Source organism: Salmo salar, chromosome 06 (genome assembly GCF_965601325.2).
Source record: "Salmo salar chromosome 06, fSalSal1, whole genome shotgun sequence".
Taxonomy (NCBI): domain Eukaryota; kingdom Metazoa; phylum Chordata; class Actinopteri; order Salmoniformes; family Salmonidae; genus Salmo; species Salmo salar.
This window is the reverse complement of record NC_138296.1, coordinates 67,716,332-67,730,251: the sequence shown is the minus strand read 5'-3', so window position 1 is coordinate 67,730,251 and position 13,920 is coordinate 67,716,332. Positions and strand designations below refer to the sequence as shown.

The following is a 13,920-nucleotide window of genomic DNA, read 5'->3' as shown; positions in this document are numbered from 1 at the left end:
ATAACTGGTATGACTCAACGACTATAATGCATGTTTTCACTAACGTTAATGCTACTTCACTACAATATCATTATCAGTCCCGTTAGAGCATGTTGCCTAACATCATCATTTGTACCAAGGCTGGGCCTACCATAAACCCCAATTAAATCTACTGCAGATTGAGGTCCTGAATTTACAAAAAGAGCTACTGCAAATTCAGGAACAACCAAATTGACAGTTCTATTCACACGTGATACATGAATGAAGATGTGGGAAGTGACACCTATGACTACAGGTGTTGGATCTTAATTTGATCAACCGGTTGCAGAAATTGGTCAAATTAAGATCCTACATATGTAGGCTGTAGAACAATAATACAAAACAATACTTGGAAGAAGCCAGTGAGAAAACGAGTATAACCAGAAAAGGGTAGAATAAAAAGCAGAATACTGACTGCTTTGAATGTGTAGTCTAGAGCCTGAGGTGTGAGGCTCTGAGTCCCTGAAGGACTTCAGTCAGAGCCTTAATAATGTGCCGTCTCCAACCGGGAGAGAACAACAAATCGCTCCAGCTGTAGTTCAAAGTCATTAGCTAGACAAAGTAAGGCAGGCAAATGGACTCTGCTTACCCAGAACCCATGTAGGTGTCCTCCTCTCTAATGAAGATAACACCTTTCACCACCCACACATTTGCAATTTAAATGAACACAGGTAGATGGATGCTGCTGTCCCAAAGGAAATTAAAAGGTGTGCCACTAGAACAGCTTGTAGCCTATACCCTGTCTAGCCAAGGAACATGGAACAAGGGTCTGCCATTCTTCAAAGAGTGACCATGCAATTTGCTAAGCAGGGGATCATAGAATAGGCTACACCAAACCATGAGCAAGCACAATATTTCAGCTAATGTTTGTTACCAAAATGACAATGTAAAGTACTGTATTTTATTGAGCTCTTCAGTAAGACCAGTGATGCACTTGTCATTCTGACCTATAAGTTTTGACAACTACCTGGCCAACTGTCTTTGCCTCAAATGCAACAGGCTTCTATAGACCTGCCTGTGAGCTGAAGAGGCCAGAACGTAGGTAAGCCAACATCAGCTTCCATTTCAGCAGCACATCAATAGGCCTTTTAGTCAAATAAAATATTCAGTTAGACTAAATCAGCAAAAGTCACATTTCCAGTCAGTACATTGTAAAACACGGTGATTCCCAGCAGAAAATAAAAAAGCAAATATGCCCAGCTGGGAGTGCTCTAGGTAAGGCAAAAATACAGTGGGTTAATTTAAATAAAGGCACCTGTCTTTGATACAAGGCTGCTCTCAGTATGAAGCCTATGAGTGGGCAAAATTAAATGTTTTACTGTAAATGTCAATGTTTACAGACCAAGGAATTCAGTAATCATTCTTGTCCAGATGAACAGTGATAGGTATGAGGCAGTGAGGAAGTAACAGATAGCTTACAGTGCATTGGAAAGTATACAGACCTTCACTTTTTCCACATTTTGTTACGTTACAGCCTTGTTCTAAAATTGATTAAATACATTTTTCCTCATCAATCTACCCACAATACCCAAAAAGGACAAAACGAAAACAGTTTATTAAAAATAAAAAACAGAAATACCTTATTTACATAAGTATTCAGACCCTTTTTTTTTATGAGACTCGAAATTGAGCTCAGGTGCACCGTGTTTCCATTGATCATCCTTGAGATGTTTATACAACTTGGAGTCCACCTGTCGTAAATTAAATTGATTGAACATGATTTGGAAAGGCAGACACCTGTCTATATAAGGTCCCACAGTTGACAGTACATGTCACAGCAAAAACCAAGTCATGAGGTCGAAGGAATTGTCCGTAGAGCACCGAGACAGGATTGTGTCGAGGCACAGATTAGGGGAAGGGTACCAAAAAATATCTGCAGCATTGAAGGTCCCCAAGAACACAGTGGTCGCCATCATTCTTAAATGGAAGAAGTTTGGAACCACCAAGACTCTTCCTAGAGCTGGCCACCCGGCCAAACTGAGCAATCAAGGGAGAAGGGCCTTAGTCAGGGAGGTGACCAGGAACCCGATGGTCACTCTGACAGAGCTCCAGAGTTCTTCTGTGGAGATGGGAGAACCTCCCAGAATGACAACCATCTCTGCAGCACTCCACCAATCATGGTAGAGTGGCCAGACGGAAGCCACTCCTCAGTAAAAGGCACATGACAGCCCGCTAGGAGTTTGCCAAAAGGCACCTAAAGGACTCTCAGACCATGAGAAACAAGATTAAGTGGTCTGATGAAACGAACACTTTGGACTGAATGCCAAGCATCACGTCTGGAGGAAACCCGGCCCTATCCCTAGGATGAAGCATGCTGATGGGATGTTTTTCAGCGGTAGGGACTGCAAGACTGGTCAGGATCGAGGGACAGATGAACGGAGCAAAGTACAGAGAGATCCTTGATGAAAACTTGCTCCAGAGCGCTCAGGACCTCAGACTGGGGCGAAGGTTCATCTTCCAACAGGACAACGACCCTAAGCAAACAGCCACAATGCAGGAGTGGCTTGGGGACAAGTCAATGTCCTTGAGTGGCCCAGCCAGAGCCCGGACATGAACCCGATCGAAAATCTCTGGAAAGACCTGAAAATAGAGGTGCAGAGACGCTCCACATCCAACCTGACAGAGCTCGAGAGGATCTGCAGAGAAGAATGGGAGAAACTCCCCAAATACAGGTGTGCCAAGCGTGTAGCATCTTACCCAAGGAGACTAGATGCTGTAATCGCTTCCAAAGGTGCTTCAACAAAATACTGAGTAAAAGGTCTGAATACTTTTTTTATTTATTTAACTAGGCAAATGTGATATTTCAGGTTTTTAAAGATGTAAGCATTTGCAAACACCTTTTTCTGCTTTGTCATTATGGGGTATTATGTGTAGATTGATGAGGGAAAGAAAATATTTTATCAATTTTAGAATAAGGCTGTAACGTAACAAAATGTGGAAAAAGTGAAGAGGTCTGAATACTTTCCGAATGCACTTCAAGTCTGTTTCAATTATAAATGAGACAATCTAGGCTAAATTCCGCATTCAAGGCGGCTATATTACACGGCCTAAAAGAGTGAGAAAATACATATATTTCTTTGTTTCTCAAGTTTCTGACAGCAGTACCCCACCTGGAATGCCATCATAGTGTATGGCCGGTTGAATGCGGCTGCATTAAAAATGAACAAGGAAAAGCCTGGGGCTGGAACCAAAATGCCAGACTGGGCCTGTTAAATGGTTATCTCCATCTCTCCAACGATAACACTGACTCAATTCAAATGACAATTGAACATAAAACCCCGGAAGGACACGGGTTAAGGTCACCAACTTATGAGACAGAAGCAGAACATAATAATACAGTCACTACTTTAAGGTTACTGAAGGCATTCAATTTGATTCTATTCAGTTCAGTTTAGATAGACAATATTTAATATGCGCACCATAATTACATGTATTGTTAATGGGCTTCACCCTCTATCATCTATCAAAACAAAGCATGTCAAAAAACAGGAGAATATTAATAATTGAGAACACTGTTCAAAGTTTAGGGGGAAAGAAATCACTGTCTTTAACTACAGACAATGGCAAGCTGAGAATGAAAATGTCTCGCAAAACTATGCCAAAGTACGCCTGTCGATATTTCCTAAACAGTTAACCACAACCAAAGCCATGGGGATCAATTTGCTCATATGATGTTGGTCACAGCACATCACAGTGGGAACCCACAATCTCATCCTTTGTCAAGCCATTACGCTCATACAGCTTAACATCCAATTTTCCTCCCGTGAAACAATGCTACACTGAGACCATTCACGATACAAGGCCATGAAAATAAAAAACATAATTCAACTGTACTTCAGGGGGAAAAAATGATTTTGCCATAGGCAGAACTTTTTGTGCGAGTGTGTTGAGTAAGGGAACAACATGGACGGCCAGAGTGGTTACAGTATTCTCTCACAAGTTTTTGGAAATCATCTCTCGCCCAGACTGAGATGAAGGAGAAGGACAAACTACAGTGTCCAATGATATGTTTTCTTAAAAAGGTAACACAAAAATAGACAGTCAGCAGCAGTCATTCGTCCTCTAGCCTACTTTGATTACATATAAATATGGAATGCAGCTTAAAAGGATAACTCTTTTCATTAGTCCATTGTTGACATAGTCACAAAATGTTTTGCTTGTCAGCAATCAAGTTGTCAAGATATTTAAACTGTCAAAATACAGAAATCATCCCTGTGTGATGCACTATGTGGCCAATTTTCCCGGGATCAGTGTCCTCTACTGTAGACAGTTGTCTTCGAAGAGAATGTTCAATAATACTTCGCAATCTTACAAGCAGCCATTTAATATTTTTCCCCTACAACGGTTCTTTCACAGAAACAGGAGGATGGTAGTTGAAACACAACTATGTAGGCCTACACTAAGACATCCTTGTCAATATATCTTGAAGCAACAAAACCGCCTATAACATTAGGTCAATAATCTTTCGGGTTCCAGAAATATTAGAATGTAACTAGCATCCTTGTTAAATGGTTGTAAATGGGAAGAATACATGCTTGTCCTGGCATGCATCCCCTACGCAAGCTTGACGTTAGACATAAAAAATAAATGTAAAACTGTGTGAGCCGAGACCTCAGTTTGGACGTGACCAAGTATTTTCACTGACATCTGCAGTGAGAACAGAATTGTGTATTCTGGAATGCTAGCCTGCGTACTCTCTCTCCTCACTACAAGGATGTTATTATGTAGCTGCATTTCAATCCGAAGGCTGGATGAACTCCAGGAAGCGGGAGGGAAAACAATGTTAAAGAGAGCCTTTTCCATAAATGAATATTGTAGTACAGTGCCATGGTGCAGGGGCCTACACTAGTAGGAAAGATACAGGTGTCACAGTCAAGAAAAGGGGCACTTAGGTAAAATAATGGTGGTTAAAGGGGAATGGAAACACTAGGATTTAGAACGCCAGCTAACTAACTGTAAATGACAATATTGGCACGTTTTCTTTTGGGGGGGGGGGGGTTTAATATCGCAGATACATTGATGGAAACTACAATGTAATTGTCTGCATCACCTCCAATCCACCATATACTTTTTTGCAAAACATTTTTTAAATTATATATATATATATAACTTTCAAACTGTGCTGTATCAAAAAAGTTCTTAACATATACATGTTTTACGGGCACAGTATTTTTTACATGAGTTATCTAGTTGATATTAGTTGTTATTACTCCCAACCTTCAGCTCCATTCAACCCCTCCCATCTATCTCTTAACACCATCCATATTGGATTTCTATTTGCCATGTATTTTTTTACTGTGCTGTGATGTTTCACAAAAGTTCTGAAGCTTTCGGTTCTCATTGTTTATTTTTGCTAAAAGTATTATATTATCGATCGATTGACGATTACTTTTCAGATCGCCCATTCGTGCTATCTGCAGGGTTATCTCCAGGCAAATATTGTAATTCTTCAGGCATTCCTGGACCTGTGACCAAAAACAAGATGCATTTGGACAGTACCAAAACAAATGATCTAATGATTCTGACTCTTCGCAGCAAAATCTGCAGAGCTGGGAAGGTTGCATCCCCCATATAAATAATATTTTATTAGTTGCAAGAATTTTGTATAATAATTTTGAATCCGGCGTCGTTTTGCGTATCTGTTCATAAACCATGTGCCATGGAATAGGTACGTCAAAAGTATATTCCCATCTATAATGGCTTGCCTGTCAATTGTTTGGTCCTTAAATTTAACTGGTATACTTTTTTATTTATCATAATTTTCTTTAACCAATTATGGTCTTTAATGCAGGGCTGGCTTTTGCGTGACTCTGAAGTCAGCGATGTTGATGATGATCGGTCGGTAACCCCTACACACCACAACCCTCGAAATTGAAAAGGGAGGGGCAAGCAGAGCGCCTCAACGTAGGCCTATGACTCGTTTCCATTCGTAAACTCCCGGTTGCCGCATCGAAAGTTCCCTTCGCGATGAATTCATCCTCCGCGAAGTGCTGGCTGCAGATCCTGCTAGCTCGAGCTGAGCTGTCATTTACTGAGTGATTTTTTTGGAGCCAATTCCTACAGCCTGTTGCTATACAGTTCATGTTTGAATTACTACTTGATGTTGCCATCTTCCTGAGCTCTCGAAAACTCAATACCAGACAATTTGCTGATTCCTGCCAGTGATGAACTGGCGTCTATCGTTACTATGGCAATTTAAAATGGCGCTGACCATAGCTCAAATAAACCTTGTCGACGATCAAAATACTAAATATAGAGATGTTTTTCTGCTACATGCACATGTTTAGTATTAGTGGATTGAATACACCTGTTTGCTTAGATTTACTTCCTAAAGTGTTTCCATTCCCCTTTATTTATAGGGAAACAAATAATTGCTTCTTTAAAATCATAAATCATGAATCATGAAATAATCCTAATGTTACACTACTTCAAAAGTCGATTAATTAATTGGATCCTATACAGTCTAGTTCAAATAATGGTAGCTATTTTCTTCGTGAGTTTGATTTACATTAGGCTATTTAGCTTCAAAGGTCCAGTCTGACTGACACCTAACTTGAATCCTCCTGATTTCAGTGTCTGGAAAGGCTCCTTGATGTTGTCAACATGATGTGATTATAATGAAGGGGGCTTTGCTTTTTACTGGTTGGTTCTCCTCTGCGTCTTTCTCACTCAAATACCCACATGGACAGCCACACACAGACCCTGAGTGCCGCCCCCTACCAATACAACCGTCAGATTTTCTAATCCAAACAACGAGAGGTCTTAACCCCCAAGGAATTTATTGTTCAGAGAACAAATCAAAGCTCTTGCACAATTTCTGTGCGAATTCTAAATTGACAACGGGCTCCTGTCCAGAGCAGTGCGTCCAAATCACGTGGGTCGCGTTAGCCAGGCTAAGAACAGCCTGGGCTATAGGCTACTCTGCAATCAAGTGGGGGGCTACATCTGTTTTGATGCTTTGAATTATACTAAACAAAAATATAAACGTAACATGTAAAGTGTTGGTCCCATTTTTCATGAGCTGAAATAAAAGATCCCAGAAATTCTCAATAGGCACAAAAAGCTTTTTTATCTCAAATTTTGTGCACTAATTTCTTCACATCCCTGTTAGTGAGCAATTCTCCTTTGCCAAGATAATCCATCCACCTGACAGTTGTGGCATATCAAGAAGCGGTTTAAACAGCACCTTGTGCTGGGGACAATAAAAGGGAGTGTGCAATTGGCATGCTGCATGGAGGAATGTCCAACAGAGTTGTTGCCAGATAATTTAATGTTAATTTCTAGACCATAAGAACATTCTTTTTGAAAATGTGGCATTTCACTCAACCGGCCTCACAACAGCAGACCACCAGCCAATGACCTCCACATCCGGCTTCTTCACCTGCGGGATCATCGGAGGGGGGGGGGGGGGCTTAGGAGTATTTCTGTCTGCAATAATGCCCCTTGTGGGGTAAACAAATTCAGAGGACCACCCCCGCATAGTCATGTGAAATCCATAGATTAGAGCCTAATGAATTTATTTCAATTGACTGATTTCCTTCTATGAACTATAACTCAGTAAAATCTTTGAGACTGTTGCATGTTGCATTTCTATTTTTGTTCTGTATAGATTCAGAACAATGAAGGATTGCTCAACCATAACATTTCCAAACAAAAAGGCAGAATCAGTTTGAGAGAAGAAGTCAGTGATTATGGCTCTCAGCTTTACAACCTCCCAAAGACAATGGTTGAGTCATTCAGAGACATGTTGGTGCTGACCTCCAGTGGCATGCTGAATTAATGGTCCACTCTGCCGCACATTGGCCGTGCAACAAGGAACTCTGACGCTGATAGACATTCAACCATCTTTGCTTCAGTCCAAACAAGCCTAAATAAAATCAGACAAAATTGGAAAAGTTAAGAAAAAAACTAAGTTACCACAACTATACTTTGTCTAAACCCCATCAACTGACAATCTCCCCTGCCATAGCATTATTTTTTTGCAGATCAATATTCATAATAGTACACACAAAAAAAACAGGACAGACATCATCCAAAGGACACCAATTACTTTACTAATTTCCTTTCAATTCTACCAACACACCCGCCATTCCAATTTGAATAAACAACCCAGGCGGGCAGTGAAACAGCACAGCGGTCCCAAACTGGAAAGACATGTTTCCAAGCATATTTGGCTAATCCACCTCACAGCATGTTCTGCACATCCCATTCAACCAAAGGCAGCCATTGTCAGTCAACTGTATCTCTGTAATAAGCCATGTTAAAGCTTGTATTGGAAGACAGCAGCCCCTCTCAATGGGAGCCTATCAGGCTCCAGCTTCCAGGCAGGGACCAAGGCCACAGTATACTCTATCAGTGAGAGAACCGTTCTCCAACATTTTACACATGGTACCCTATATGTAACCTGGTAGAAACGACCAACGTGGATTTGTTAGGGCCGATACTGATACCAATTTTTGGAAGTCAAGGAGGGTGAGGGCCGATATTCAAAATCAAACATTTGAATATTGATGACATTTCTCAGACACAGCCATGTATGCATTAATTTATCAATTTTAAAATCAAACAATACATTTGACTTCGTTTTTAACAAACTACATAACGTTTTATTTATTTTTTATGGTACATTTCTTGATAAACTGGGTAAATTAAAAGGGCATAGGCCAACTCACAACACAGGTGAATGCAGATTAAATAGAAGTGTGCATTGAGTTATTGAGCTTGTTTTGGAGTCTATGGTGCTGCAGATGACAATCTGTTTTCCTTCCATTTGGGACTTATATTAGTCTACTGATCAACAACATTTGCATCGAAACACCACTCCAGCATGTCACGCCTGTATGGAAGGACATCATATAGGCACTGCTGTTGGTTTGAGAATATAAAATAACATCTATTCAATGCAAATGGGTACAACGTAACGTCATGATGTGATCACAGATGCTTATGAAAGCAGTCCTTTTATATCATTTTCCGTGATCAAGAATGATTTTTTTTCAGCTGCCCGGACGAAATTCAAAACAATTCAATTGACTGTTAAGAACTGGGTGGGTTGTAACTTGATCCTACTGCTACGATAGAGCGAGGCTTTAACTAGTGACCATATCCCCCGTGCATCCCGCAAAGGCGGAGGTGTTGCTAACATTTACGATAGCAAATTTGAATTTACAAAAAAATAAAAACACAGTTTTCGTCTTTTGAGCTTCTAGTCATGAAATCTATGCAGCCTACTCAATCACTTTTTTATAGCTACTGTTTACAGGCCTCCTGGGCCATATATAGCGTTCCTCACTGAGTTCCCTGAATTCCTATCGGACATTGTAGTCATAGCAGATAATATTCAAATTTTTGGTGACTTTAATATTCACATGGAAAAGTCCACAGGCCCACTCCAAAAGGCTTTCGGAGCCATCATCGACTCAGTGGGTTTTGTCCAACATGTCTCCGGTCCTACTCACTGCCACCGTCATACTCTGGACCTAGTTTTGTCCCATGGAATAAATGTTGTGGATCTTAATATTTTTCCTCATAATCCTGGATTATCGGACCACCATTTTATTACGTTTGCAATCGCAACAAATAATCTGTTCAGACCCCCAACCAAGGAGCATCAAAAGTTGTGCTATAAATTCTCAGACAACCCAAAGATTCCTTGATGCCCTTCCAGACTCCCTCTGCCTACCCAAGGACATCAGAGGGCAAAAATCAGTTAACCACCTAACTGAGGAACTCAATTTAACCTTGCGCAACACCCTAGATGCAGTTGCACACCTAAAAACATTTGTCATAAGAAATTAGCTCCCTGGTATACAGAAAATACACGAGCTCTGAAGCAAGCTTCCAGAAAATTGGAACGGAAATGGCGCCACACCAAACTGGAAGTCTTCCGACTAGCTTGGAAAGACAGTACCGTGCAGTATCGAAGAGCCCTCACTGCTGCTCGATCATCCTATTTTTCCAACTTAATTGAGGAAAATAAGAACAATCTGAAATGTCTTTTTGATACTGTCGCAAAGCTAACTAAAAAGCAGCATTCCCCAAGAGAGGATGGCTTTCACTTCAGCAGTAATAAATTCATTAACTTCTTTGAGGAAAAGATCATGATCATTAGAAAGCAAATTACGGACTCCTCTTTAAATCTGCGTATTCCTCCAAAGCTCCATTGTCCTGAGTCTACACAACTCTGCCAGAACCTAGGATCAAGGGAGACACTAAAGTGTTTTATTACCATGTCTCTTGACACAATGATGAAAATAATCATGGCCTCTAAACATTCAAGCTGCATACTGGACCCTATTCCAACTAAACTACTGAAAGAGCTGCTTCCTGTGCTTGGCCCTCCTATGTTGAACATAATAAACGTCTCTCTATCCACCGGATGTGTACCAAACTCATTAAAAGTGGCAGTAATAAAGCCTCTCTTGAAAAAGCCAAACCCTGACCCAGAAAATATTTAAAAAACTATCAGCCTATATTGAATATTCCATTCCTCTCAAAAATCTTAGAAAAAGCTGTTGCGCAGCAACTCACTGCCTTCCTGAAGACAAACAATGTATATGAAACGTTTCAGTCTGGCTTTAGACCCCATCATAGCACTGAGACTGCACTTGTGAAGGTGGTAAATGACCTTTTAATGGCGTCAGACCAAGGCTCTGCATCTGTCCGAGTGCTCCTAGACCTTAGTGCTGCTTTTGATACCATGGATCACCACATTCTTTTGGAGAGATTGGAAACCCAAATTGGTCTACATGGACAGGTTCTGGCCTGGTTTAGATCTTATCTGTCGGAAAGATATCAGTTTGTCTCTGAATGGTTTGTCCTCTGACAAATCACCTGTAAATTTCAGTGTTCTTCAAGGTTCCGTTTTAGGACCACTATTGTTTTCACTATATATATATATATATATATATATATATATATATATATATATATATATATATATATATATATTTTTTTACCTCTTGGGGATGTCATTCGAAAACATAATGTTAAATTTCACTGCTACGCGGATGACACACAGCTGTACATTTCAATGAAACATGGTGAAGCCCCAAAATTGCCCTCGCTAGAAGCCTGTGTTTCAGACATAAGAAAGTGGATGGCTGCAAACGTTCTACTTTTAAACTCAGACAAAACAGAGATACTTGTTCTAGGTCCCAAGAAACAAAGAGATCTTCTGTTGAATCTGACAATTAATCTTGATGGTTGTACAGTCGTCTCAAATAAAACTGTGAAGGACCTCGGCATTACTCTGGACCCTGATCTCTCTTTTGAAGAACATATCAAGACTATTTCAAGGACAGCTTTTTTCCATCTACGTAACATTGCAAAAATCTGTCCAAAAATGATGCAGAAAAATTAATCCATGGTTTTGTTACTTCTAGGTTGGACTACTGCAATGCTCTATTTTCCGGCTACCCAGATAAAGCACTAAATAAACTTCAGTTAGTGCTAAATACGGCTGCTAGAATCCTGACTAGAACCAAAAAATGTGATCATATTACTCCAGTGCTAGCCTCCCTACACTGGCTTCCTGTTAAGGAAAGGGCTGATTTCAAGGTTTTACTGCTAACCTACAAAGCATTACATGGGCTTGCTCCTACCCATCTTTCCAATTTGGTCCTGCCGTACATACCTACACGTACACTACGGTCACAAGACGCAGGCCTCCTAATTGTCCCTAGAATTTCTAAGCAAACAGCTGGAGGCAGGGCTTTCTCCTATAGAGCTCAATTTTTATGGAATGGTCTGCCTACCCATGTGAGAGACGCAGACTCGGTCTCAACCTTTAAGTCTTTACTGAAGACTCATCTCTTCAGTAGGTCCTATGATTGAGTGTAGTCTGGCCCAGGAGTGTGAAGGTGAACGGAAAGGCTCCGGAGCAACGAACCGCCCTTGCTGTCTCTGCCTGGCCGGTTCCCCTCTCTCCACTGGGATTCTCTGCCTCTAACCCTATTACAGGGGCTGAGTCACGGGGTTACTGGTGCTCTTCCATGCCGTCCCTAGGAGGGGTGCGTCACTTGAGTGGGTTGAGTCACTGACGTGGTCTTCCTGTCTGGGTTGGCACCCCCCCCACCCCCCCACCTTGGGTTGTGCCGTGGCGGAGATCTTTGTGGGCTATACTCGGCCTTGTCTCAGGATGGTAAGTTGATGGTTGAAGATATCCCTCTAGTGGTGTGGGGGCTGTGCTTTGGCAGAGTGGGTGGGGTTATATCATGCCTGTATGGCCCTGTCCGGGGGTATCATCGGATGGGGCCACAGTGTCTCCTGACCCCTCCTGTCTCAGCCTCCAGTATTTATGCTGCAGTAGTTTATGTGTCGGGGGGCTAGGGTCAGTCTGTTATATCTGGAGTATTTCTCCTGTCTTATCCGGTGTCCTGTGTGAATTTAAGTATGCTCTCTCTAATTCTCTCTTTCTCTCGGAGGACCTGAGCCCTAGGACCATGCCTCAGGACTACCTGGCATGATGACTCCTTGCTGTCCCCAGTCCACCTGGCCGTGCTGCTGCTCCAGTTTCAACAGTTCTGCCTGCGGCTATGGAACCCTGACCTGTTCACCGGACGTGCTACCTGTCCCAGACCTGCTGTTTTCAACTCTCTAGAGACAGCAGGAGCGGTAGAGATACTCTCAATGATCGGTTATGAAAAGCCAACTGACATTTACTCTTGAGGTGCTGACTTGTTGCACCCTCGACAACTACTGTGATTATTATTATTTGACCATGCTGGTCATTTATGAACATTTGAACATCTTGGCCATGTTCTGTTATAATCTCCACCCGGCACAGCCAGAAGAGGACTGGCCACCCCTCATACCCTGATTCCTCTCTAGGTTTCTTCCTAGGTTTTGGGCTTCCTAGGGAGTTTTTCCTAGCCATCGTGCTAGGCATCAATGACAAAATCCCGAAGTATCCCCTTTAAATTTAGGTGGCTGTCGGTCATAATATTTTGATGGCAAAACGTCATTTGTGTAAATAAACTACCGGCAATCCATCAGAAAGTATTTAAGGTTGCAGGAGGGGGCTAAGTCAAGTAATTTGAGGACGTTTTGTTATGTTTATTCTTCTAGAGAAAAGGGAGTCACAAAATGTACCCAGCGTTAGGCACATATCGTCCTTACGCTGTCTGACAAGCCAGATAACCAGCCATGATCTTACCATATAAACTGCTTTTTCGCAAAGGTGGCAAAGCATGTTAGCTAGCTAACGTTAGCTACTAATGTTACTTTGAGCATTGTCTAAAGCCGACCTTTCTAAACCAGTTGACTAACAACTAACAGTAACTAGTAATAAATGTTATGCACCTCGACTACTTTTGTGGAAGCAAAAAGACGACTGAAGCAAGCGAAGGTGCAGGAAGTGCGCTTACTTAGCTACCCACTAGTAAGACTGTCAGCAAGATAACTTGTCAGTTGTAGCTCGCAAGATGATTCGTTAGCCGCTGCCATTAACTACCTGGTGTTATGATTCCATAGCTAACGTTAGCTATCTAACCTCTCTACGCATCTCATAACATTACGGATTTACATGTTCGCAATAGTTAGCTACCTAACGTTAGCTATTTGACTTGACGACGCATAGTTATGCTGATACGTTTGCAGATGATTGGCAACTAACGTTAGCCGAGTTGGCTAGTACAAACTCACAGTAATAAGCCACGACAGGATCCCTCTTCTCATGTTCCTGTGCAGTTCTTAGATAGTGCTGAATGGCTTTTAGCTGTGGTGGAAGAGCCATCTCTAAGAATGTCAATAACACTAACTATAACAGATTAATCAACAATCGAAATGTGGATCGCTAGTTAGCTCTAAAAAAAAGTCTTCCTAATCGCGCAGAATTCTTCTGCTCTTTGTTCAATACGTGTAGCGCCATCTGCAGGACCGGAGGACTATCAAAGCAAAACA

At 41.5% G+C, this 13,920-nt stretch overlaps 1 protein-coding gene across 5 annotated transcripts in view; it reads right to left on the bottom strand.

Annotated features, from left to right (window-relative positions):
* LOC100194664 (Vps20-associated 1 like 1) overlaps window positions 1–13,879 on the bottom strand; it is a 41,593-nt gene extending 27,714 nt beyond the window's left edge. For 4 of the 5 annotated variants that reach the window (XM_014204698.3, XM_014204699.3, XM_014204700.3 and 1 more), the window contains exon 1: window positions 13,663–13,879. In XM_014204698.3, coding sequence (XP_014060173.1) covers window positions 13,663–13,753 — 91 coding nt within the window. In that variant the 5' untranslated portion in view covers window positions 13,754–13,879. 5 annotated transcript variants of the gene reach the window in all.
* Window positions 13,880–13,920: the final 41 nt, after the last annotated feature.